The following is a 20,262-nucleotide window of genomic DNA, read 5'->3' as shown; positions in this document are numbered from 1 at the left end:
TTTTTTCCGCTGCTCGGTTTGTTGTCTTTTGTCTTTTCAGTATCTAGTATTTTCTCCGAGCAGCACGAGGTTTGTTTGCTCTTGGCGCCTTGTTAGAGTAGGGGAGAGAGGTAGGTAGTAGTACTATTACAAAATATTAGAGATTAGACTGGGGATATGGTATGTACTATGTACTAGGATATGAAAAATAGTCGTAATCGTAATCGTAATCGTAGTCATAGTAGGGTACACTAAATTATACTATACTATACTAAGTCCTGATCGGCGTTGGAGGCGAACCATCCCAGCTCTTCAGTGTCGGCAAGACGCCAGGCAGTCTCGATGAACTGGGTCATCATGATCTGCTGGGGCGTCACTGCGGTCTGTAGCGTAGGCAGGGAGTCCTGGATCTTGGATTTGTAGATCGGTACGGCAGCCAGGGAGTTATTCTTGGTCTGGTCATTCGGATCGTACTTGAAAATCTTGAATGGCCGTAGGCTGCTTGTGAAGGTTGCGATCTGGAGCATATTATTCATGCACTGGGAGAGCTGGAGGACGAGCGGTTGGGAGTCGAAGTTTGGAGTGTGGGTTCCGATGACACACCCGATTAGCGATGTGGGCATGTTTTTGATGAGCTCGACCACATTGGAGACTTCCCTGAAGATTGCAATTATGTAGGGCGAGACGGTGCCGATCTCAGCATTATGGCTGGGCACAGTGCCTGGACCGGGGCTCGCACTAGCGCTACCGCTGTTGCTAGGACCGCCAACGTCAGCTGCCTTTGGAGACATGGCATTGGATCTTGGGGAAATGGTGTTCTTGGACGAAAGTCTGTCCTTTGGTGACTGCTGCTGCGACTGCGGTTGAATGCAGTTCGTCAGGTTTGTCTCGAGATTCAACTTCAAAAGATCGTAAATCGAGGACGTCAAGTCACACACCATGTTGCTGAGCTTCGTGACAAGCTCGGAGGTCATTTCTGGAAATTTACCCTCAGAATCGGGCAATCCAAGAAGAAGGTCCGTGAACTGTCTCTTGAGGTACAAAAAGGTGCGGAAAAGACCAGGAATGGTCTTCCTTTGTGCGTTTTTGTCCTTCTCTAGCACATCAGGCAAGGGCAAATTCAACCGGGACCGTCTGGACTGACATAGCCTCGTGAGGAAATATCCCAACTCCATGTTGTCAACAATTACCGCCACGTTCTCGGGATCCCAGTCAACGCAATACTTGAGTGCCTCTTTATCGGACCCTTCTGCAGAAACGTCGTCATAGAATAACTTAGACACAGTATTCTCGTCCAATTGTAAATCCATTAACTTAGGTACCCCGAAAGAACAAGATTGCAACGAGTCAAACACATTTAACTCATAGTACAAACGGAGATACATCTTTTCCTGCGCACTAGCAGTGTCCCAGTTCCCAAATATAAAGCTTTTCCATAGCTTTAGCTCATTAAATATGATCACTGACATTCCAAGAACAAAAGAATTGTTATAGCTCACCAATGCGAGTGTGTAATTGAGAATGATAAACGTCACAAGATATATCAAAGCTATCTTCTCACTAATCTGAGATTCCAAATCTCTGAATCTGGGATGAACATCGACAATCTTTTGGAAACACTCGTTGATGGCACCAACAAAAGTGGTTTGCTGATATAAAACTTCCTCCGATTGCTTGTCCTTACGACATATTCTGATAAGTAATTCTAGCGAGTTCCTGAACCACAGGAGAATATAAGCATTGAACTCGTGAAGCTCAGAGACCGGTTGGGTGTTCACTAAAAGTATTTCATTGGTCAAAGTCTCCTTATTAACAGGTATTATTGGGAACCTCAAGTGGATATACTCGTAATATGTGTTGATCAACTCGACATCTGAAACCTGGCCGTAGTTAACCAGTGAGGAATTCGTCAGCGCAAGATCATGTTGACCGAGCTTTCCCTTTTTGGAGCCACTAGATTTATTAGATTTTTTCCTCTTTTTTTGGACCGGAGATTGCGGAGCAGACTCTGGTTCACCATTATAGGCCATGGGAGAAGCATTTAATGACATAGCATCGCTAGCGGCACTATCTGTTCTTTTTAGTACATGGCCTTGATCAGGTTGTATTTGTGGCTGTTGTGATTGCTGCTGCGCTTGTGATTGCAATTGTGACTGTAGTTGCGACTGCGACTGCGATTGCGGTTGTGGTTGTTGTAGTTGTGTCTGCGGTTGTGGTTGTTGAAGGGCCTTATTCGCTGAGTAAGGGCCAAGTGGTCCACCCGGTAAAAACCCTTGTGGTTTCATCGTATTTTGTTGTAATGATTGCAAAGCATGCATGTTTGGATGTTGTTGTTGCTGTTGTTGTTGCTGCTGCTGCTGCTGCTGCTGCTGCTGTTGTTGTTGTTGCTGTTGAGCTAGGGTAAATTGTGAATATGGATATGGCTGATGTTGTTGAATTTGCATAGCAGGGTTTAGTAACGGTGGAATCGCAGATGAGCTTCTCCTATTGTCGGATCCAGCCTCCGAGGCAGAGTCCTGTGATGATTGGTAGTAGTACCTTTGATTACGCATTGTTTCTTGACTTTGTAAAGGCCCTGTGTTAGACCTTACATTGTTCAAGGATTGAAGTTGCGGTTGTTGCTGTGGAATTGGCTTCCCGTTACCCTTTTGAGAACTATCACTAGCTAAGGAATCAAGGGATGGTCTCCTTTGGTACTGGTATTCATGATATGGTACTTTCCAAAATGGCTGTTGTAGACCAGATGGTGATGAAACGTGTTGCGTAGATTGGTTCATGCCAGGAAGGTATTGTAATAATGGCGGAAGGGAAACAGCTCCGGTTGGAGTTGCTGACTGACCCGGGTGCATAACTACTTCAATACCTTCTTGCTTCTGTTGATCATTAATACCTCCTATTGGATTGCTAGCAGAGCCTATCCTACTTTTCATCGACGACAGTTCAGATAAAGACTGTCTGTGCTGTGAAGATCTTCTTTCCCTGCTTTGGCTATTAGAACGCGTGTAACCCTTTGACGGTCCTCTTTTCAAGGGGACCCGCTCAAAACTGCACTTCTCGCCGATCTTACGGCACCCGGTACAGCTCTGGTCAGGATTGTTTTCTGATCCTTCTATATAGTCGCATTTAATTTTCTTTTTCCGACATTGGTCACATGCACGACTTACTTTGGATCGTCTTCTGCCATCTGCCGTCGTTGATACGGTACTGCTTACCGAGTCGCGTCTTGATTCAGGGTTCCCATTGAAACCAGTCTCGTTGGAGTCCTGAATGTTTGTTGGTTTTGGAGTAGAACCCGCTACCTCTGTTGTCGTTAGTGTCGTTGATGTAGCTGCTTCTGTCGTTGTTGCCGATCTATTTGTATTTGCACCAGCAGCAGCAGTGGTGGTGGTGGTCTGTTCCGGTGTCAAGCTCGAGCCCGACGAGTTCGTGAAATTGGTGTTACTTTCGTCCATTTGTCGCTTTTTATGATCTATGTTATCGCTTTGGGCTGTTAGTCCATTGGGCTTTGAAGTTTCGCTTTGACTAAGAACACTTAGCATATTCAAGCCAGGTAGGTTCTAAAGTGATAGCAAATACAATCAAGTATTCGATTGTCTGGTCCAGCAGAATACGTTTGCTTGCCAGTATAAATAATAACAGGCGCACGCACAAAAACTTTGTAGTACTTGCAACCTTGATGACCCGCGTGTAGGATGTATGTATGTACCCTGTAAGAACCGGAGTACTATTCTTCCGAGAAGTCTGAAAATAAAGCCAAATAAAATCAAAAAAAATAAGGTCCAGTATATACCCAAAACTAAAAGCCTGATTAGTGAAGGATAATAGAAAAGCTGGAGCTGAGAATGGAGTATGTTCAAAAGAAGACCCTTCAGAAAAGTCAAAAGAAAGAGTAAATTTAAATTCGCCCTTCGAGACCTACCCTAGAAGCCAAAAAAAAATAAAAATAAAACAACTGGGGTTTGATGATCGTCCGAATTGAAATATATTTCACACCCGCGCGCAGTACAGTACAGTGTATAAACAGATACTCTCTGCTCGGAACGTAACAGCACACTAAACTGATTAATCAAAAGTAAAATAAAATAAAAGTAAAAGTAAAATGATGAGCTTCCGAATATAAGCTGATTACGGGAAACAGAAAAAAAGATGGTGCTTAAGATTTCCCGTTCAATTAAAGTTGCATTCCAGTCTGGATTGCCGTCCGTGCGTTTCGATCCAATGGCAAAAGTGATCGCCTGCAAAGAATCACTTAGCTAAACTATCAACACTCGACTTCGATACAGTTCAGGAGTAAAAAAAAAGTGGTAAAGTAAGGTATGTATTATTATAGCAGAAATAAACCAACCCACTTTTTTTTCTACTTCCTATTTTCTTCGGTACCTAAAAACTAAGTAACGTGGGGTATAGTAGAGGAACGTATCAACAGTGTAAAAAAGGTGATAGACACAGAGTGTGTATATGTATACAAACAAACACCTGAACAAAAATGAAAACGAAAATAAAAAAGCCCTTACTCTATTTCTTGTCCCTGTTCTTCCAACAGTGTACAAAAAAACTGTGTGTAATTTTTTCGGCCGTAAAACCTAATACTATTCGCACAGGATGACTATTGGTGTGGAATATACTGACTGGTGGGATCTTTTACGCGCTCTCTTTTCCACTCTTCTTCCTTTCTACCTACCGGATGCAGAACAGGAATTAGAACTAGAACTAGAATTAATACAGGACACGCACAGTCTCTCTCTCTCTTTACCCACACGCAATGAATATATACGTCTAACTTATAGCGTTACGCAGATTCTCTTCTCTATTTTACTTTACGTTTTCGTTTGGTTCACCTGTTTGTTTGGCTTGTTCTGCGGGCACCACAGAGTGGTTTTTTTTGTTGTTGTTGTTGTGGGTTACTCGGGGAAATTTTCGAAAAAAGCCCTGTACGGTGGTTTCTGTGTCTCGGAGAAATGGAGTCCCCGGGGTGGAAGAACCCGGAGGCAAGACGGAAGGCGAGAAATGAATGTGGAGGAAACCGAACTGTATTGGGTGGGTGATATACATATATATAAGCGCGTATATAAGGAGTTGCGTAAGGCGTGTACGGAAAAGTCGTCATTGAAGTTGGGAGAAAGGGCTGCTTTTCCCGCCCATTGGGAAGGGGCTGCACTTGGTAGTGTAATGAATGGTATTGTGTTTTGCGTTACGAGAGTTTTTTCGGCTTGTTGTGTGTTTGATCCCGGGGCAGGAGGCTCCGTGACGGCTTTTTATTTGATGTGGGGCCACGGAACAGGAAATCTCAAGTTTGTGAATAGGTAAGTAGCAGTAGTAGTAAATTTTTTTTCTGGGCCGCAGACACATTCGGAGAAAACTCAGAAGAAAGAAAAAACAAAACCAGGGGAAAAAAAAAAAAAAAAACAAAAAAAAAACACAAATAGTGCCATATCCACGACGCTTTGTCTGTGTGTGTGAATTCCTTGTGAGGAGTGAAAAATCCGTGCACATGGTTTCAATGGAACGGCATGGTCCCAATTGGTAAACCAACAAATATCTTTTAGCAGCGCTGTGGCGCAGTGGAAGCGCGCAGGGCTCATAACCCTGATGTCCTCGGATCGAAACCGAGCAGCGCTAAAAGTATTAATTTTTTTAAATCCTTTTTTGTTTCTCCTGCCCAAAAAATTCTTCTTGGTCGGCCTTTTTTTTTTTTTTTTTTGGCCTTCCATTCCAATACCCAATACAGTTTACATAGGAGCTTTTTCTATCGAAGTTGTAACTTCTATTCATTGTAGTGCCGATGCCCATCTCAGTAAGGTAAAAGGTTAGGGCCAGGAAGAGATAGAGAGACAGGGAGAGATAGAAAGCAGATCGAGTGTTAGCCAGTAATGTCTGTAGAAGAAACTCAGGAGCAGCTTTTGGCGCGCCATCGTAAGGAACGCAAGGACCTCACGAACCAGATCACATCGCTAAAGAAACAGGCCTCGAAGAAAACGAGAAAACAGGTTAATGCAAGATGCCTTGAATTGGAACAGGAATTGGAAGCTCGTCACAAGAGTGAACTTGCTCAATTGAATGGGGAACAAGTGTCCGATGGGTCCCAAGAGAATGAAATCACTCCGGAAATGCTACTACAACAACTAAACCTAGATAATGATAATGCCAGTGCATCGAACCCCGAATCAACAGCAACAGTAGTACCTGCAGGTACCACTAGTACTCCCAATACCGAGGTTTCGGCCGATACACAGCCCTCAGGTCAAGGCAAGAAACGTAGAAATAGACAGAAGGAAAGGCTTGCTAAGCGTGAAGCTGAAATTGCAAGGATAAAGGAGGAAGCGCTGAAGGAAGCTGCAGAGCAGCCTAACTTGAAGGAAATCGAGCAGACTGCTTTGGATGAGCTATGTGATGTGTTGAAGCTAAAACAAATTGACATCCAGCCTGACGGTCACTGTTTGTTCAACAGTATATTGGATCAATTGAAAGTTCGCCATGCTGGTGATGTCTCGTATGATTACGATTTTCCAGAACAATATAAAGGTGCTGTAAATATCACGGAAATGGATGTAAGTTCTTTGAGGTCTTTGTCTGCATGCTATATCAGAGAACATCGAGATGATTTCATCCCGTATCTCTTCGACGAGAATACAATGACAATCAAGGATCTAGACGAGTACACCAAAACGATGGAAACAACTGCAGAGTGGGGTGGTGAGGTTGAAATCTTGGCTCTTTCTAAGGTTTTCGGTTGTCCGATCAGTATTCTAATGTCTGGTAGATCTACCTATAAGATTAACGAGGGTGCTAAAAACCCAGAATTAAAACTTGTTTATTACAAGCATTCATACACCCTAGGTGAGCATTACAACTCGTTGCATGATCTGTAGCACTTAGTTATATATTAATTTAATAATATTAATACGCTTTCGGGCACTCATCAAAAAGACTAACTAATGAGGTTTGAGTTTTCCCTTGTTCCAGTTCTAGTTTCAATCGCCAAATTCTCTTTGAAATCGTTATATGTATGTGTACATTCTAATAAGAAAAATGACATTCGAGATCGAAAAGTTCAAAACCATCTTAACCATTCTTTGATATAAAAAAACCAAGCCGCACAGGAAACCCTCAATACCTCCACCCCAATGACGACTAGGATGATGATGTTAAAACGTTTCTATGCATCATTAGGACGCCCGTCAAATAATTTAACCTCAGGTATTGTGGGATTAGCCAACGTTGGAAAGTCTACCTTTTTTCAGGCCATCACTAAATCGAAACTCGGTAATCCAGCCAATTACCCCTTTGCTACTATTGAACCGGAGGAATCGAAGGTTATAGTACCTAGTTCTAAGTTAGATCACTTATACAGATTGTATGAAAGTCAGAAGAAAATTCCTTCCACTTTGACTGTTTTTGATATCGCAGGATTAACCAGAGGAGCTTCCAGTGGTGAAGGTTTAGGAAATAAGTTTTTGAATGATATCCGTCACGTTGATGGTATCTTCCAGGTAGTACGAGGTTTCGAGAATGATGAAATTACACATATTGAGGGAAATGTGGATCCAGTTAGAGATTTATCATTGGTTCAAGACGAATTGGTATTGAAAGATCTAGAGTGGTTAGAAGGTGCAAGAGAAAGAATAAATAAAAAGATCAATAGAGCTCCCAAAAACTCTACTGAGTTTCTAAGCATGAGCACCGAATTAAAGCTCTTAGATGAAGTGGAAGCCCATATGTACGAGGGTAAGAAACTATCACATTGGAAAAAAGATTGGTCTGAAGAAGAAATCAACATATTGAACAAACATAACTTCCTAACAGCCAAGCCAACACTTATACTTCTTAATGTGACCCCAAAGGATTATTTGTTACAAGAGAACAAATTCTTGGACAAGATTAATAAATGGTTAGACGAATTTGCACCAGGGGATCAAGTCATGCTATTTAGCGCCGAGCTAGAAACCAAATATAACGAATTTGATGATGATCTACAACAGTTTGAAAAATACTGTAAAGAGATCACTAATGGCCAAGATTTGAAGGCACCGCTAACTGCCTTACCTGCGATCATTGTAAAAATGAGAGAATTGTTACAGTTGATCAGCTTTTACACTTGCGGACCAATTGAGGCTCGTCAATGGACAATTCTTAAGGGAACTATGGCTCCCCAAGCAGCCGGTGTCATTCATTCCGATCTCGAACAAACATTCATCAGTGCGAACATAATCAAATACGAAGATGTTAAAGAAATGGAGCCTCCTTTGCAAGAATCAGCACTCAAATCCCAGGGTAAGATAAAGCGTGGTGGTAAACAGTATATTGTCGAAGATGGCGACATTATCCATTTCAAAGCCGCAAACGGCAAGAAATAATGATACAAGAAGATGAATAGAGACAAGCAAATACATGTATATAGTATATTCAAGACTTCAGACATTTCAATGAAGAACAACTATAGTAGTTTTTAATTACGTTTTTGCACCATTTTTTAGACCAATGATTATCAGAGCGTTTGACAAAATTCTCTTCTCATTTCGAATGATCGAAGAGCTGGGTTTATAGCAATGTCACTAGGACGTATTCTCATCATTAAACACATTGTGTATCCATGTGCTGAACTTCATTTTTCTATGTCTTTCCAAAAGGAATTACACCATGTTTCTACTGAAACATGTTATTAAGATAAGTCTCGCGCCGTCTTTACAGCCTTTAATCTTTTCACTATTGCTATTCTTGAGTTTGATAGTATTCACGTATTGCAACGTATGTGTTTAGAATGACAGTTGGACATTGAAAACTTCTTCTTTTTATATGTTTGAAAAATTTAAACGCCTGCAATTGTAGATGTATAAAAAAAAAAAAGAAATTGACAAGATGGACGACCAAAGCCCAATCAATACACGAGGATTATGGCCCACATTAGGGTTGATCGAGCCTTAATGTTAAGCTTAAAAGCCAAACCCGTGTTCCTTTTAAGGAATCAATTAATACGTTAAAATGTATTTTTCTCAAACGTAAACCATATTCCGTTAAAATATGTACAAATTATACAGATAGAATGCATATTAACTAACAATGATAACAAAAAGCTGTTCCATCGAACAACCAATAAACCAGGCTAAAACCAGACATGTTTATGAATGAATGCTGGTGAATTATGAGATTATTTTTTTACCACTGATAGTAGAACAGAGGTATACGAGAAACTATCCTACCTAGAGTGGGTTATCATTGATGTTAGCAAAGGCCATTCCACTAGAGAGACAATTGGATCATATTTACAACGTTTTTACTTCCAATATGATCTGTGAATGAGAATACCACAGCCAAAAGAGACCGATTTCGAATTAAATTAGAATAAAAAAAAGGTTAGCCCAAAATTGCCATACGACAAACAGGACGCATGTATCTTAATAATAAATTATCAATGATGCGTTTAAGCAGCAATGATAACTTCGACATCGACACCAGGTTCAATGGTGATTTGAGTGATTCTCTTGACGATGTGAGCTGGAGCTTCCAAGTCGATGTATCTCTTGTGGATTCTCATTTCGTAAGTGTCCCAGGTCTTAGAACCTTCACCGTTAGGGGTCTTTCTGGTAGAGATCTTCAAGACCTTGGTTGGTAATCTGACTGGACCCTTCTTGACCAACTTGAAAGTTTCAGCATTCTTGATGATGTTAGCAGAAACGTTTTCCAATTGCTTAACCTTGGTAGAGGTCAAGTTAATTCTAATCTTGTGGATTTGAACTTCTTGTTGTTGTTCGGCCTTCTTTTCAACGTGAGACATGGTGTATACCTTTTGAATTTGTTGGTTTCTCTAGGCTTGAACAAAAGAACTAACTAATTAATACATGATTCACCAACCTTCACGTTCTATACTCACTTTATGAAAGCTCATCGACGAACTAACTACCTTTGTTGAAATTTGAACATCTACCACAGCTCCCACAGAATGGAATCTTGAGATGTTATGCTTATTCATATCCTAATACGGAATATTAACATTTACAACAAAAATACTTATTTTAAAACAATGTACGGATGTTGATGTTTTTTTTTTTTTTTTGAAAACTAAAAACAGTCCCACAAAAAATCCCGTCGGACGTGCGACGGAGTTTTTGTACCTGTTATAGTTAGTTACCATTACCAACAGGCCTGGCATAGTCATAGTGATTCTTTAAAGGACAACTTAATAAGACATGTGGTTGATAAAGATAACAAAGCATTTTCATTATAACCCAAGTATATAAAGGGTAAGTATTTGACTAAGTGACTCCAAAAATTTTGTTCTTCTCTCAATTTGTCGGTAACAACTAAAGTTGTCATATCCAGTGATTCCCTAACCAGTATTGCCACAACCTTCACCATCAATACAGGGCTTTTACCATGACAAATGATGAAGGAAACACTTTAGAATTCTACCGCTCAATCGAATCTGTCCGTTCGACTTGTAATAAAGTGTATGATGGTAGGTTGGAGTCTGGGAAAAATGAAACACAATACTTTCATATTGACATGGATAATATGGCTAAGGTTAGGGATAACCTTATTGACATCATTGGCAGAGACTACAAGCAACTCTCTGATATACCTGTTCATGGAAGATGGCAGCATTTGAATTGTGGTGGTGTTGATAGAATTGGGCAATTACTTAGCGCATGGGAAGTAGAGAAGGTTGACTCCATTGAAGTTTGTAGGCGTTTAGTTGATTTGATCACATTTAGCGTTTTGATAGATGCTGGTGCAGGTTCTACTTGGAGGTTCACGGAAGGTGAAACTAAAATCGGCAGATCTGAAGGTTTGGCAGTTGCATCTTTCTATATGTTTGAAAGCGGTTCCTTATCAGCTGATGGAACTCATAAGGTACATGGTTCTAAATTGTCAGAGTTCACCAAGCAAGATTTCGACGAGGCTTTCCAAATTAGCTCCAAAAATACTCTACAAGGCTATGAAGGTAGAATTGAGTTGATAAAAAGTCTTGGTAGGTCGCTACTGAGCAGCTCTGATATATTTGGGGAAGACGGTAGACCTGGAAATATGATTGACTATCTCTTCAAGCTAAATAACTCTAACGAACTCGAGCTTCCACAGGTATGGAACACTTTGATGTCCGGTTATACGCAAATATGGCCGGCCGGAAGGTTGTCTTTTAACGGCGAGCCTCTAGGTGATTGTTGGGAATACAAAAAGGAAGACAATACTAGTTTTATTGTTTGTTTCCACAAATTGACTCAATGGCTATGTTACTCATTATTAAGACCATTGGAAGAATTTGGCCATAAATTTATCATTAAGTCCAAGGACTTACAGACCGGCCTTCCAGAATATAGAAATGGCGGTTTATTCATTGATTTTGGTGTATTGTCTTTAAAAGAAGAGTACCACAAAGCTGGAGTGAACAATTCTACAGAGTACGGTTATGATAGTTCTATTCCTACATTTACGCCAGAGAGTGGTGTCATTGTTGAATGGAGATGTCTAACGATTGGTCTATTGGATAAGTTATTACCAATGGTTAACGAAAAATTAGACGCAACATTAAAATTATCACAATTAATTGAAGCTGGAACTTGGAAAGCTGGCAGAGAAATCGCTGCGAAGTTAAGACCAAAAACCGGTGGCCCTCCAATCAACTTACATAGTGATGGAACAGTATTTTAGAGCAATATAAGATTTCTTTAGTTTAATCGTTATAGCGTCTTTTTTTTAAACAAACATATTTGATAATATTGAGATGAAAAGTCATTTTAAACTTTGAAATGATGAATGATAATTGGTATCATGTCGGGCTCATATTTTTAAGTCTAACATGTATATAATAAGGCAATAAACTATACACATGTATATACACATAACATAGGATAGATTTCAAACAAGAAGCTGAGAGTATCAGATACTTATTCAATATGAGTTGATGTCTTTTTTTTCTTCTTTCGGTTATGATTTTATATGTTTTAATTTTCAGTCACAAGTGGTAAGTGGACTAATTGGGAATTGCTCCCCAAATGACTTGGTTAAGTTGCTTCCTTTTATACTGGAGGCTGTGTTGTCTTCTTTCTGTCAGTCTCATCATCAGAGAAATTTAGATCCGCTTCCTGTGGAATCGACCCACCGGGTTGTTCGTATTCTTGGTTCCATTCTTGTTCCAAAGATTGAAGGTCATCCAAGTCAAAGTCAGCAACATTTTCTGGATCAGTTGGTAACTGCTGGGATACAGCCAACATATACGATGTAGATGTCGGTCTCCATGTAAACGCAATTGAGACAAAGACACAGAAGTAGACTAAGGAAGGCCAGAAGTCCACAAAGAAGAATCTGGTTCTCCAGTGTTGTTCAATCATTTCAACAGTTCCCATACCAATTAAGACGAATGATGAAAGAATAACACCGCCAAAGATGACGAAAAATGCAACATAGAAAATGATAATCAACTTCTTGTACATGCCCAATTTAACTGCCTGCTTTTGTTGCTTTAAGTACTTCACAGTTTGTTGTAGCGATTCCAAAATGAGGAAGTAAAATACCATGAAACAAATACCCAATGGAACAAAGGTGAAAAGTGGCTTCAAAGATGTGGAATCAGCTGGTGTTAGATAATTTTGAATCAAAGCAGCCACGGATAAGCAAAATGTAAATACTGCAAAGAATTGGACACGTCTCATGGTTGTCTTATTTAACTTAGGGTATACAACACCGTACCCTTTGCAGACCACCAAAACTAAGAAAAGACTCATGGTAATTTTTGCTGAATTCAAGATAGAAACAACCACCATGTATACCTTAGTACCGGCAGTATCACCCTTTGTGTTCTTTAAGTCGTAATAACCCCAAATAAAGATTGAATCAATCATCAAGAATACAAATGCGGCTAGCAAGTATTTTTGCAAAGGCAATAGTTCGTGCTTGTGCTTCCAGAAGGCAAACATGTACAAAGCCATAGCAACCACATAAAAGATAGCCAAAAGCCCATATAGTGGTAGTTTATTGATTTCAGCGGCCGCTAAATTACCAAAACTGTTTCTGAAATTAATCTCAGCCTTGTATGAACCACCTTCGGATTTAGGATATGTAGCAATACAATAGTAACCTGTCTTTTTAACTTCGTACTTGTCCTTCACCATGCCCGTTTGGTTTACGAAAAAGGTTTGAATATTGGTAGCAAGAGTTCTGTTCTTTCCGGTCTCTGGATCATACACCTCCTTTTGAATGATGAACTTGTCCTTTTGTTCTTCAGTACACAATTCCTCTCTGATAGCCTCGTCCGTGCAAATGTATTGTGTGTTCCCAGCAGCATCTGTTGCACCAATGTGAATGTAGTCCTGGAAATCAAAGACTACAACAGACACACCTTCATCGCTCAATTTTTGTAAATTGAACGATATATACGGATCTACACGACCGCTCCAATCCTTCTTGGAGTACATTCCACTACAGATTTCATTGCGCTTATCGGTAATGGTACCCTTGTTGGCTGCTGCAAACTGTAGCCATATCAATGTACAGAGCACGGATGCCCAATTAAACTTGATATACATAGTGCCCAACTAGTATCCTTTCAAATTATCTCCTATTGGTTAAAACAAGGCTTATATTCCAAATAATAAAGGAAGAAAATGCGCTGTTTATTCTTCAAATATGGAAGTATCGGTATCACCTTTTAATCTATCACAATATAACACTAATTATGCCAATAGATGCCTCAGATCTCTTCAAAACAGCCAGTGTGCCTAAGTTTTTCATTCTTTTCCCTATCTAACAAAGTTGTACATAGATGTGAACCATTTGTTAATTCCAACAAGCAATTATATTTAAAGGAATTTTAAAATGTTCACAACTTTTAATTACTAAACAATACTCGGAAAAGAAGAAAAGCACTTAAAGCTTCACGGAAATCAATCTGAGAGCCCTTAAGCAATGTTAGGAAGACTCTTATATCACGGAAACTCAGGCAGGTCCATTCAAAAGTTTATTTTGAGTCCTGTCTGGAGAAGATCTATACATGTGAAGACGCTTACTACTCCGAATGACAATGCCTTGAAGTTTGTTTCCACCGATGGAGAGCTCCTTCAGGAGAAGGGCAAACAGAGTGTGGAAATCAAAAACACAGATGAGGAACTGTTAAAGCATGCGCCATTTCCAGCTAAGATTTTTCAGCAATGTCCTGGGGTTGAATCCATGATGATTGGGGATGATTTTGTCACGATCAATAAGGACGAGATGATGCACTGGAACCAGGTTACCCCTACAGTTATTGACCTTTTGGTGCAGCATTTGGCTAGTGGGAAACCAACATTCTTACCAGATTTCTACTCGGTACACCAAGACGGTGTGGGATATGACGTGAATGTTCCTAAATTTGAATATGACGAAGACGAACAAGAGATTAGCGAAATGATTGATGAGTTGATCCAAACTAGAATTAGACCAGCCATTATGGATGATGGTGGAGATATTCAGTACCGTGGCTGGGACCCAAAGACCGGAACAGTCTATTTGAAGTTACAAGGTGCATGCAAATCGTGCTCTTCGAGTGAGGATACTTTGAAACACGGGATCGAGGCCATGTTGAAACATTATATCGAAGAAGTCGAAGATGTTGTCCAAATACTAGATCCCGAGGAACAAATTGCCCTAGCAGAATTTGAAAAGCTAGAGAAGAAGCTCGAAGGCAGCAGAAAGTGATGATATCTCTCAGAAACTCCTTGTAAATAAGCGCATTATCTATTTATTATGTACACGTACTACCCACATATTCTAACACATCTAATGTTTGATTTTTGGCAGCATTTTTGAGATTATGCCTTAGTTGTCAAGTACTTCTCGATCTTGCTTGCAAGCTTTAAATCAATATTGGAGACTCCAGAAACGTCATGTGTCGTAAGCCTGAATTGGACCTTATTATACGTAGTAGTTATTGTTGGATGGTGACCCCACAAATGCGACCTCATAGCAACCTTTGTAAGTACACTCCATGTCTCTTCAAAGTCTCTGAATTTATGTTCCCTAACCAATTCATTGTCTATTAACTTCCATTTGGGAAGAGCTTCAAGTTTCGAGATTAGTATTGGTTTTGGTAATAGTAAAGGTGCCTCTTTGAAAATTTTATTATACATGTTGTGCCACACTGTCAAGCCGTAGTTTCGTACTGATTCGTACCTGTTATGCTCATGGGATTCTCATTTCTATATAGGCAAGGACCCCATATTATTGACGGAAAACTTGTATTTTAAAATGTTGAAAAGTATAAACAACTCGAGGAAAGTTTCAAGGGTAGAGAAAGAGAGAGAGAGATGCCCTTAAAGTTCCAGTGAATTTGAATTGTTTAACGTGTGATCGAGGGAATTAAAACTAAGAAGGTACAGCGTAGGACGTCTGCATTTATTTTCAAATAACGCCCTGACGAGCTGTCTTCATACAATGTCATCATGTATTCTCCTATTGGATGAGACGTTTGACCTTCTACTCGAGCGGGTGCTGCGACCACTCAGCCATTTAGACGAATCAATAAAACAGTTACAAGATGAGCTTCAGAGGAATAATGGTCGAATAAAACCTATTTTTGAGATCAATGGCTTGCATTATGCTGTAATAAATCGCGACAACTTGTATTTCGCTATGATTATGCAAACAAACAACCATGTTTCACCTCTTAGCGTATTGAATTACCTTGAAGATTTGTACCAATTAATCAAGAAGTTCATTGGCATGTCACTCAACAAATTGAATGTACGAGATAACTTCCATTTAATTTTTGAACTTATAGATGAATCCTCCGACTATGGTATAATCCAGGTTACTAATTATAACATTATTCATGATTTTATTAAGGTAGAAGTTATTAAATCTGTTGAAACCGAGACTCTACCAGCTTCGAGCAGCAAGGCGGGTGAACCAGAAGATCAAGATGAAACATATATTAATAGCCATATCCTGCGTACAATCACGTCAGCGGTTTCTTGGAGACCTAAGGGTATCAACTACGGGAAAAATGAGTTCTTCCTTGATGTTGTCGAGAAATTGGAGTTCGTTATGGATTTGGACCAAGGAATAGTTAGGGACAATGCAATAAATGGTACAGTTTTCTGTCGGTGCTACTTGTCAGGAATGCCGCAATTGAGCATTGGATTTAATAAGTTGATTCAAAAAAACGTTCATTTCATGAAACGATTAAAGTTCCATGAATGCGTTGATTTAGACACATTACTCAGCGATGATTATCCTATAGTAAGGTTTATTCCACCTGATGGAGAGTTCGAACTTTGTAGCTACAGGCTCAATAGACCAATGCATGATGATCCAGTTATAAAACTTGAATCAGCTACTACCACATTTAAGCCACGGAAGGATCCCTTAAAACAAGATAGAGTACTGTTACGTGCCTCCATATCAACGCATTTTAAATCTCAAGATAGTACAAAAGATTTGTGCATTAATATTCCTGTTAAGCATGTTATAGAAAATTGGAACGTTGATCTTGAACAAACGCCTCTATTCAAGAGCGATATAGGAGAAGCTTTCTTCAACTTAACCGAAGGGTCTTTAGTATGGAAAATTCCGCATTTGAAGGGCGGGCATGGAGATAAAACCTACGAGCTAAAATGCAAATTTGAGATATGGGATGAAGAGATCCATAGAAGACAAATAGAAGAACTGCATAACTCTATGGACCCTCCACCGTTAAGGTCAGGACCCAAACTAGAAAAACTATGGAAGGATATCCACGAGAAGTCCGCCAGTCAGGCAAAGTCAAACGTTCAAGAGAAAAGACAACCTTGTTTGGTGGCAATGGAATTTGAGATTCCATATTATGCGGTCAGCGGGTTGAAGGTGGAGTACCTAAAGATAGAAGAACCTCAACTCAGTTACCAATCATTTCCCTGGGTTAGATACAAGACTCTCAATGATAGGGAATATACATACCAGGTGTCCATATAAAAAAAAAAATAAAATGTTAAATGTAAAGAATATGTATATATATTATATCTATACCGTTGTGTTTTATTTTAGTTCCTTCGAGATCTGCTCCAATAGGGCGACTTTCGAACTCAATTCGGATTCTTTTTGGGTATAAGCGTCTTCCCAATTTTTTCTCAACAGCTGTTTGTTTAGTTCGATACCAACTCTACATTCTTCCCTAATCTGCTGCTGGAACTGAAGTAGAAGGTTATACCATGTGTCTTTAACTCTTTTCAAGCCAAGAACGATACCCAACGAGGCTAACGCACCCATCGAGTAGCCGCTACATAACTCTGTCACATATCCAATGACAGAAACAGCTATAAGTGGGAATTGGAGTTGGAAGAAGTTTTTGTACACGCATTTGTTAATCTCTCTATGCAAGTACGGCACTTTGTTCTTAGCATAATCGGGACTTATTATGGAAAGCCTTTGCTGTTGTATACCTAGGGATCCATAAATGTGGGACAAATTTTGTACCATTTCTAGATCGTTTGATATGTTGCAGAGTTCGTGTAATTTCAGAGATAGTTTAGGTTCGGAGTATGAGTAAACTTTCCAAAGAGAGAGTTGCTTAGACGCGAAGTCTTGCAATAGTTTTTCTATAGACCCTTGCAACTCCTTATGCGCCTCTCGAGCCCAATTTTCTATAGTATCGTCAACGCGTGCTCTTGATTTCATTAATTTCTCATATTCTTGCGGGGATTCGTCCACCCTATATAGCTCCGTCAACACGGCCCTTTCCAAGTCACGGAATATCTGGTTCTTGTCGTTTAGTCTCGCTTGCAATTTCTTGGAGATGGCCAGTATATTAGTCGAGTCGAGCGAATCGAGGTACGTTGAAACCAACGATTTGTCCTTGGAGAACCTCAACGCTACATCGAACGCCGTTTCCGCGTCCACTTCGTTCTCATGAGACGTCCCAGTCCCAGCCTCGCTGCCACTACCACCATGTCTTGGCACTACACTGAACGTAGGCCATCTGGCCGGCGTGAAACCCTTCTCACTCACATACAAATGGCACCCATCGGGGCGCCCCGATGGACCCTCCCGACTCTCAGCCTCAGACTCAGACTCCGAACCGAGCTCCAGAATCTCGCACCCCGCCTTCTCCAGCCAGGGACTCGGCAACTCGTACGTAACCACCTCATCAAGCCCGCTAGCACTCTTCACCCCAAAATCCACACCGTATCTGATCAAACTCCGCTGCTTCCTGTCCCGCTGCAAAAACTGCTCCATCCACCCTTTATCCCCACTATAAACATCCAACAACAGCACATCAAGCATCCTGGAAACTCCCTTCCCCTTAAATCCACACCGTACTTGGGCCTCCTCAACCCGAGGCACCGTCAATAGCCCTAGCTTCCCAACAACCTCCCTCTCATCACCTCCAATGGCTCGCCCATTTATATAGTATTTCGAATATAACTCGTCCCAATGTCCGAATCTCCGGCGAGCCTGCACCAAATACAATCCACTCCGTCTGAAAAGTATCCCTCCTCGCATTTGCACCAACATTTCTCCTTACAATCCAAACACAATTGACCTATCTAATCCTTCCAAAACCTCGCTAATCTCTCAATGTCTTCAATAGTCATCGATGAGTTCCTCTCACATTTAATGTCAAGCTCAACTTTTCACATTTTTCACAATGGGCATCGGAAAGGAAAGGAAAGGAAATGGTGAAAAATGTGAAAATGTGAAGCGCAAGGTTAGAAGAGATGATATTGGGTATATAGAGTTTCGAGCAAGGGTTTTGAGTATAAAGGAAAGGGGGGTATAATATATATATATATTTATATGTATATGGGTTGATAAGGAATTCCAGAATCGAATATACAGGATGGAAGTTGCAAGTGAGGAAAGTGAGAGTGAGAAAAGGGAGGTAGAAGTGGAGAAGGAGCTTGCTTCAGAGGAAATAGCGGTGGAAGCTTTGGATAAGCTGCGAAACGGATCTAGCGACAGATCAGGAACAGGATCGGTAGTGGCCGGATCGATAGTGGCAGGAAGTATTAGTGGAGGGAAGAGCGAGCGGTTGTTGAGCAAGATGAAGCAGAGTGCGATAGAGCTATATGAACAGACACGGACGAGTCATCCTAAACTTATGAGCCGGGCGGACCAGCTGGTTAAGAGGATTGAGAAGACGTCTGAGAAGTGGATGAATTCTGGGAAGAGACGGCGAGGACAGGGCCAAGGGGACGGGAGTTGGGATGAGGAGGATGATTCTGGGTACTCGAGGTCTGATATTGAGGAATCACATGGGCTAGATATAGAGCAAATTCGGGTTCAGGACAAGGCGAGTGAGTTCCATCCTCGCATCCGTGGTCTTAAGCGGAGACGGATCAAGCAGAATTTCAAGGAGTACCAGCTAAATCTATCGATAGAGTCGAAGAAACGGTTGATAACGTGTCTAGGGTTGTTGAAGCTTGCGAATAAACAGCTTGCCCAAAGGGTCACGTCGCTACAGGAGGTTGTGAAGAAGGAACAGCTACGGCATAAACCGTTGCCCGCATCTGGTGGCACTGGTACCGGTGCGAGCCCCAAAGATGAGGAGGAGGATGATAAGCAAGAAGCAGATGATGAGGATGAAGAGTTTTACGATGCTTCGTCGCATTTACACGAACCAGCGTCGTCGTCGTCATCGCACGCTGTAGAGGAAAACCAGCACCAGCACCAGCACCAGCACCAGCACCAGAATGAGTTGGAAATTGATCCAACTGCAAATGCCATACATTTGGAAGTCGTCGGTACTTTGAAGAAAGTGTACACGGTAGTGTCTAGGTTTACCGGCTCCTCTCTCCCGGAACCGGCAAGGTCCCAGGTGCGCGAGGTGTTGTTAAAGTTACCTACCAAATGGCTGAATGATTCCGAGAAACCCAACTCGAAGAATATTTCTTCCAATAAGAGAGCCTTGCTTCTTGCACAGGAAGCGCTGGACATGGTAGGAAATGTCATGAACGTTGTAGATGATACTTTAGGAAAAGCAGAAACGTGGGTTAAAAACAAACAAGAGCTCAAACAGCTGCTAATGGAGCAATTCAAACATGAGCAGCTAAAGCAAAAGGTTAAACATCAACTCACAAAGGAAAATAATAATTCTTCCACGCAAGGGAGTGCGTAAGCCTCTCCTCCTGACCGGGGCTTATATATATATATATAAAATAAAATACACTCATTGTTGGCGTATCTGTATACAGGTCATTTGAACAACCTCTAATGCCTACCGGCTGTGCAAGTAAATTACAGAAGACTTATTAGAAGTACTGTGCTGACTATAAATGCCTACAATACTCACACAGACACACACACACACACACATATATATATATACATACACATGGT

General features: G+C 40.8%; 11 protein-coding genes and 1 non-coding gene across 12 annotated transcripts; 7 read left to right on the top strand and 5 right to left on the bottom strand.

Annotated features, from left to right (window-relative positions):
* Positions 1-245: 245 nt before the first annotated feature.
* RGT1 (Rgt1p) lies at positions 246-3,518 on the bottom strand (the record flags this gene model as incomplete). Its single annotated transcript, XM_022820981.1, has 1 exon — positions 246-3,518. One exon carries the CDS (start codon positions 3,516-3,518, stop codon positions 246-248), a length of 3,273 nt encoding a protein of 1,090 aa, XP_022677390.1.
* A 2,008-nt stretch (positions 3,519-5,526) lies between these two features.
* KLMA_R611 lies at positions 5,527-5,598 on the top strand. Its single transcript has one exon. It is a non-coding gene; the product is annotated as a tRNA-Met (tRNA).
* Positions 5,599-5,849: 251 nt separating this feature from the next.
* Positions 5,850-6,848, top strand: OTU2 (deubiquitinase OTU2; the record flags this gene model as incomplete). The annotated part of the gene is made up of 1 exon (XM_022820980.1): positions 5,850-6,848. One exon carries the CDS (start codon positions 5,850-5,852, stop codon positions 6,846-6,848), a length of 999 nt encoding a protein of 332 aa, XP_022677389.1.
* Positions 6,849-7,118: 270 nt separating this feature from the next.
* On the top strand, positions 7,119-8,333 carry YLF2 (Ylf2p; the record flags this gene model as incomplete). The annotated part of the gene is made up of 1 exon (XM_022820979.1): positions 7,119-8,333. The coding sequence occupies one exon, from the start codon at positions 7,119-7,121 to the stop codon at positions 8,331-8,333; it is 1,215 nt and encodes a 404-aa protein (XP_022677388.1).
* A 1,064-nt stretch (positions 8,334-9,397) lies between these two features.
* RPS20 (40S ribosomal protein uS10) lies at positions 9,398-9,751 on the bottom strand (the record flags this gene model as incomplete). Its single annotated transcript, XM_022820978.1, has 1 exon — positions 9,398-9,751. The coding sequence occupies one exon, from the start codon at positions 9,749-9,751 to the stop codon at positions 9,398-9,400; it is 354 nt and encodes a 117-aa protein (XP_022677387.1).
* Positions 9,752-10,479: 728 nt separating this feature from the next.
* URC4 (URC4/urg3 family protein) lies at positions 10,480-11,625 on the top strand (the record flags this gene model as incomplete). Its single annotated transcript, XM_022820977.1, has 1 exon — positions 10,480-11,625. One exon carries the CDS (start codon positions 10,480-10,482, stop codon positions 11,623-11,625), a length of 1,146 nt encoding a protein of 381 aa, XP_022677386.1.
* A 368-nt stretch (positions 11,626-11,993) lies between these two features.
* PTM1 (membrane protein PTM1) lies at positions 11,994-13,499 on the bottom strand (the record flags this gene model as incomplete). Its single annotated transcript, XM_022820976.1, has 1 exon — positions 11,994-13,499. One exon carries the CDS (start codon positions 13,497-13,499, stop codon positions 11,994-11,996), a length of 1,506 nt encoding a protein of 501 aa, XP_022677385.1.
* Positions 13,500-13,878: 379 nt separating this feature from the next.
* Positions 13,879-14,646, top strand: NFU1 (Nfu1p; the record flags this gene model as incomplete). The annotated part of the gene is made up of 1 exon (XM_022820975.1): positions 13,879-14,646. One exon carries the CDS (start codon positions 13,879-13,881, stop codon positions 14,644-14,646), a length of 768 nt encoding a protein of 255 aa, XP_022677384.1.
* Positions 14,647-14,759: 113 nt separating this feature from the next.
* On the bottom strand, positions 14,760-15,077 carry MCO14 (4a-hydroxytetrahydrobiopterin dehydratase; the record flags this gene model as incomplete). Its single annotated transcript, XM_022820974.1, has 1 exon — positions 14,760-15,077. One exon carries the CDS (start codon positions 15,075-15,077, stop codon positions 14,760-14,762), a length of 318 nt encoding a protein of 105 aa, XP_022677383.1.
* Positions 15,078-15,381: 304 nt separating this feature from the next.
* On the top strand, positions 15,382-16,899 carry APM2 (Apm2p; the record flags this gene model as incomplete). Its single annotated transcript, XM_022820972.1, has 1 exon — positions 15,382-16,899. The coding sequence occupies one exon, from the start codon at positions 15,382-15,384 to the stop codon at positions 16,897-16,899; it is 1,518 nt and encodes a 505-aa protein (XP_022677382.1).
* A 63-nt stretch (positions 16,900-16,962) lies between these two features.
* KLMA_60307 (uncharacterized protein) lies at positions 16,963-18,438 on the bottom strand (the record flags this gene model as incomplete). The annotated part of the gene is made up of 1 exon (XM_022820971.1): positions 16,963-18,438. One exon carries the CDS (start codon positions 18,436-18,438, stop codon positions 16,963-16,965), a length of 1,476 nt encoding a protein of 491 aa, XP_022677381.1.
* Positions 18,439-18,763: 325 nt separating this feature from the next.
* Positions 18,764-20,041, top strand: OPI1 (transcriptional regulator OPI1; the record flags this gene model as incomplete). The annotated part of the gene is made up of 1 exon (XM_022820970.1): positions 18,764-20,041. One exon carries the CDS (start codon positions 18,764-18,766, stop codon positions 20,039-20,041), a length of 1,278 nt encoding a protein of 425 aa, XP_022677380.1.
* Between the last annotated feature and the right edge of the window lie 221 nt (positions 20,042-20,262).

The sequence above is a fragment of the Kluyveromyces marxianus genome, chromosome 6 (genome assembly GCF_001417885.1).
Source record: "Kluyveromyces marxianus DMKU3-1042 DNA, complete genome, chromosome 6".
In the NCBI taxonomy this organism is placed as follows: Eukaryota; Fungi; Ascomycota; class Saccharomycetes; order Saccharomycetales; family Saccharomycetaceae; genus Kluyveromyces; species Kluyveromyces marxianus.
Note: the sequence above shows the minus strand (reverse complement) of the source record. Positions and strands in the feature narration are given on the sequence as shown.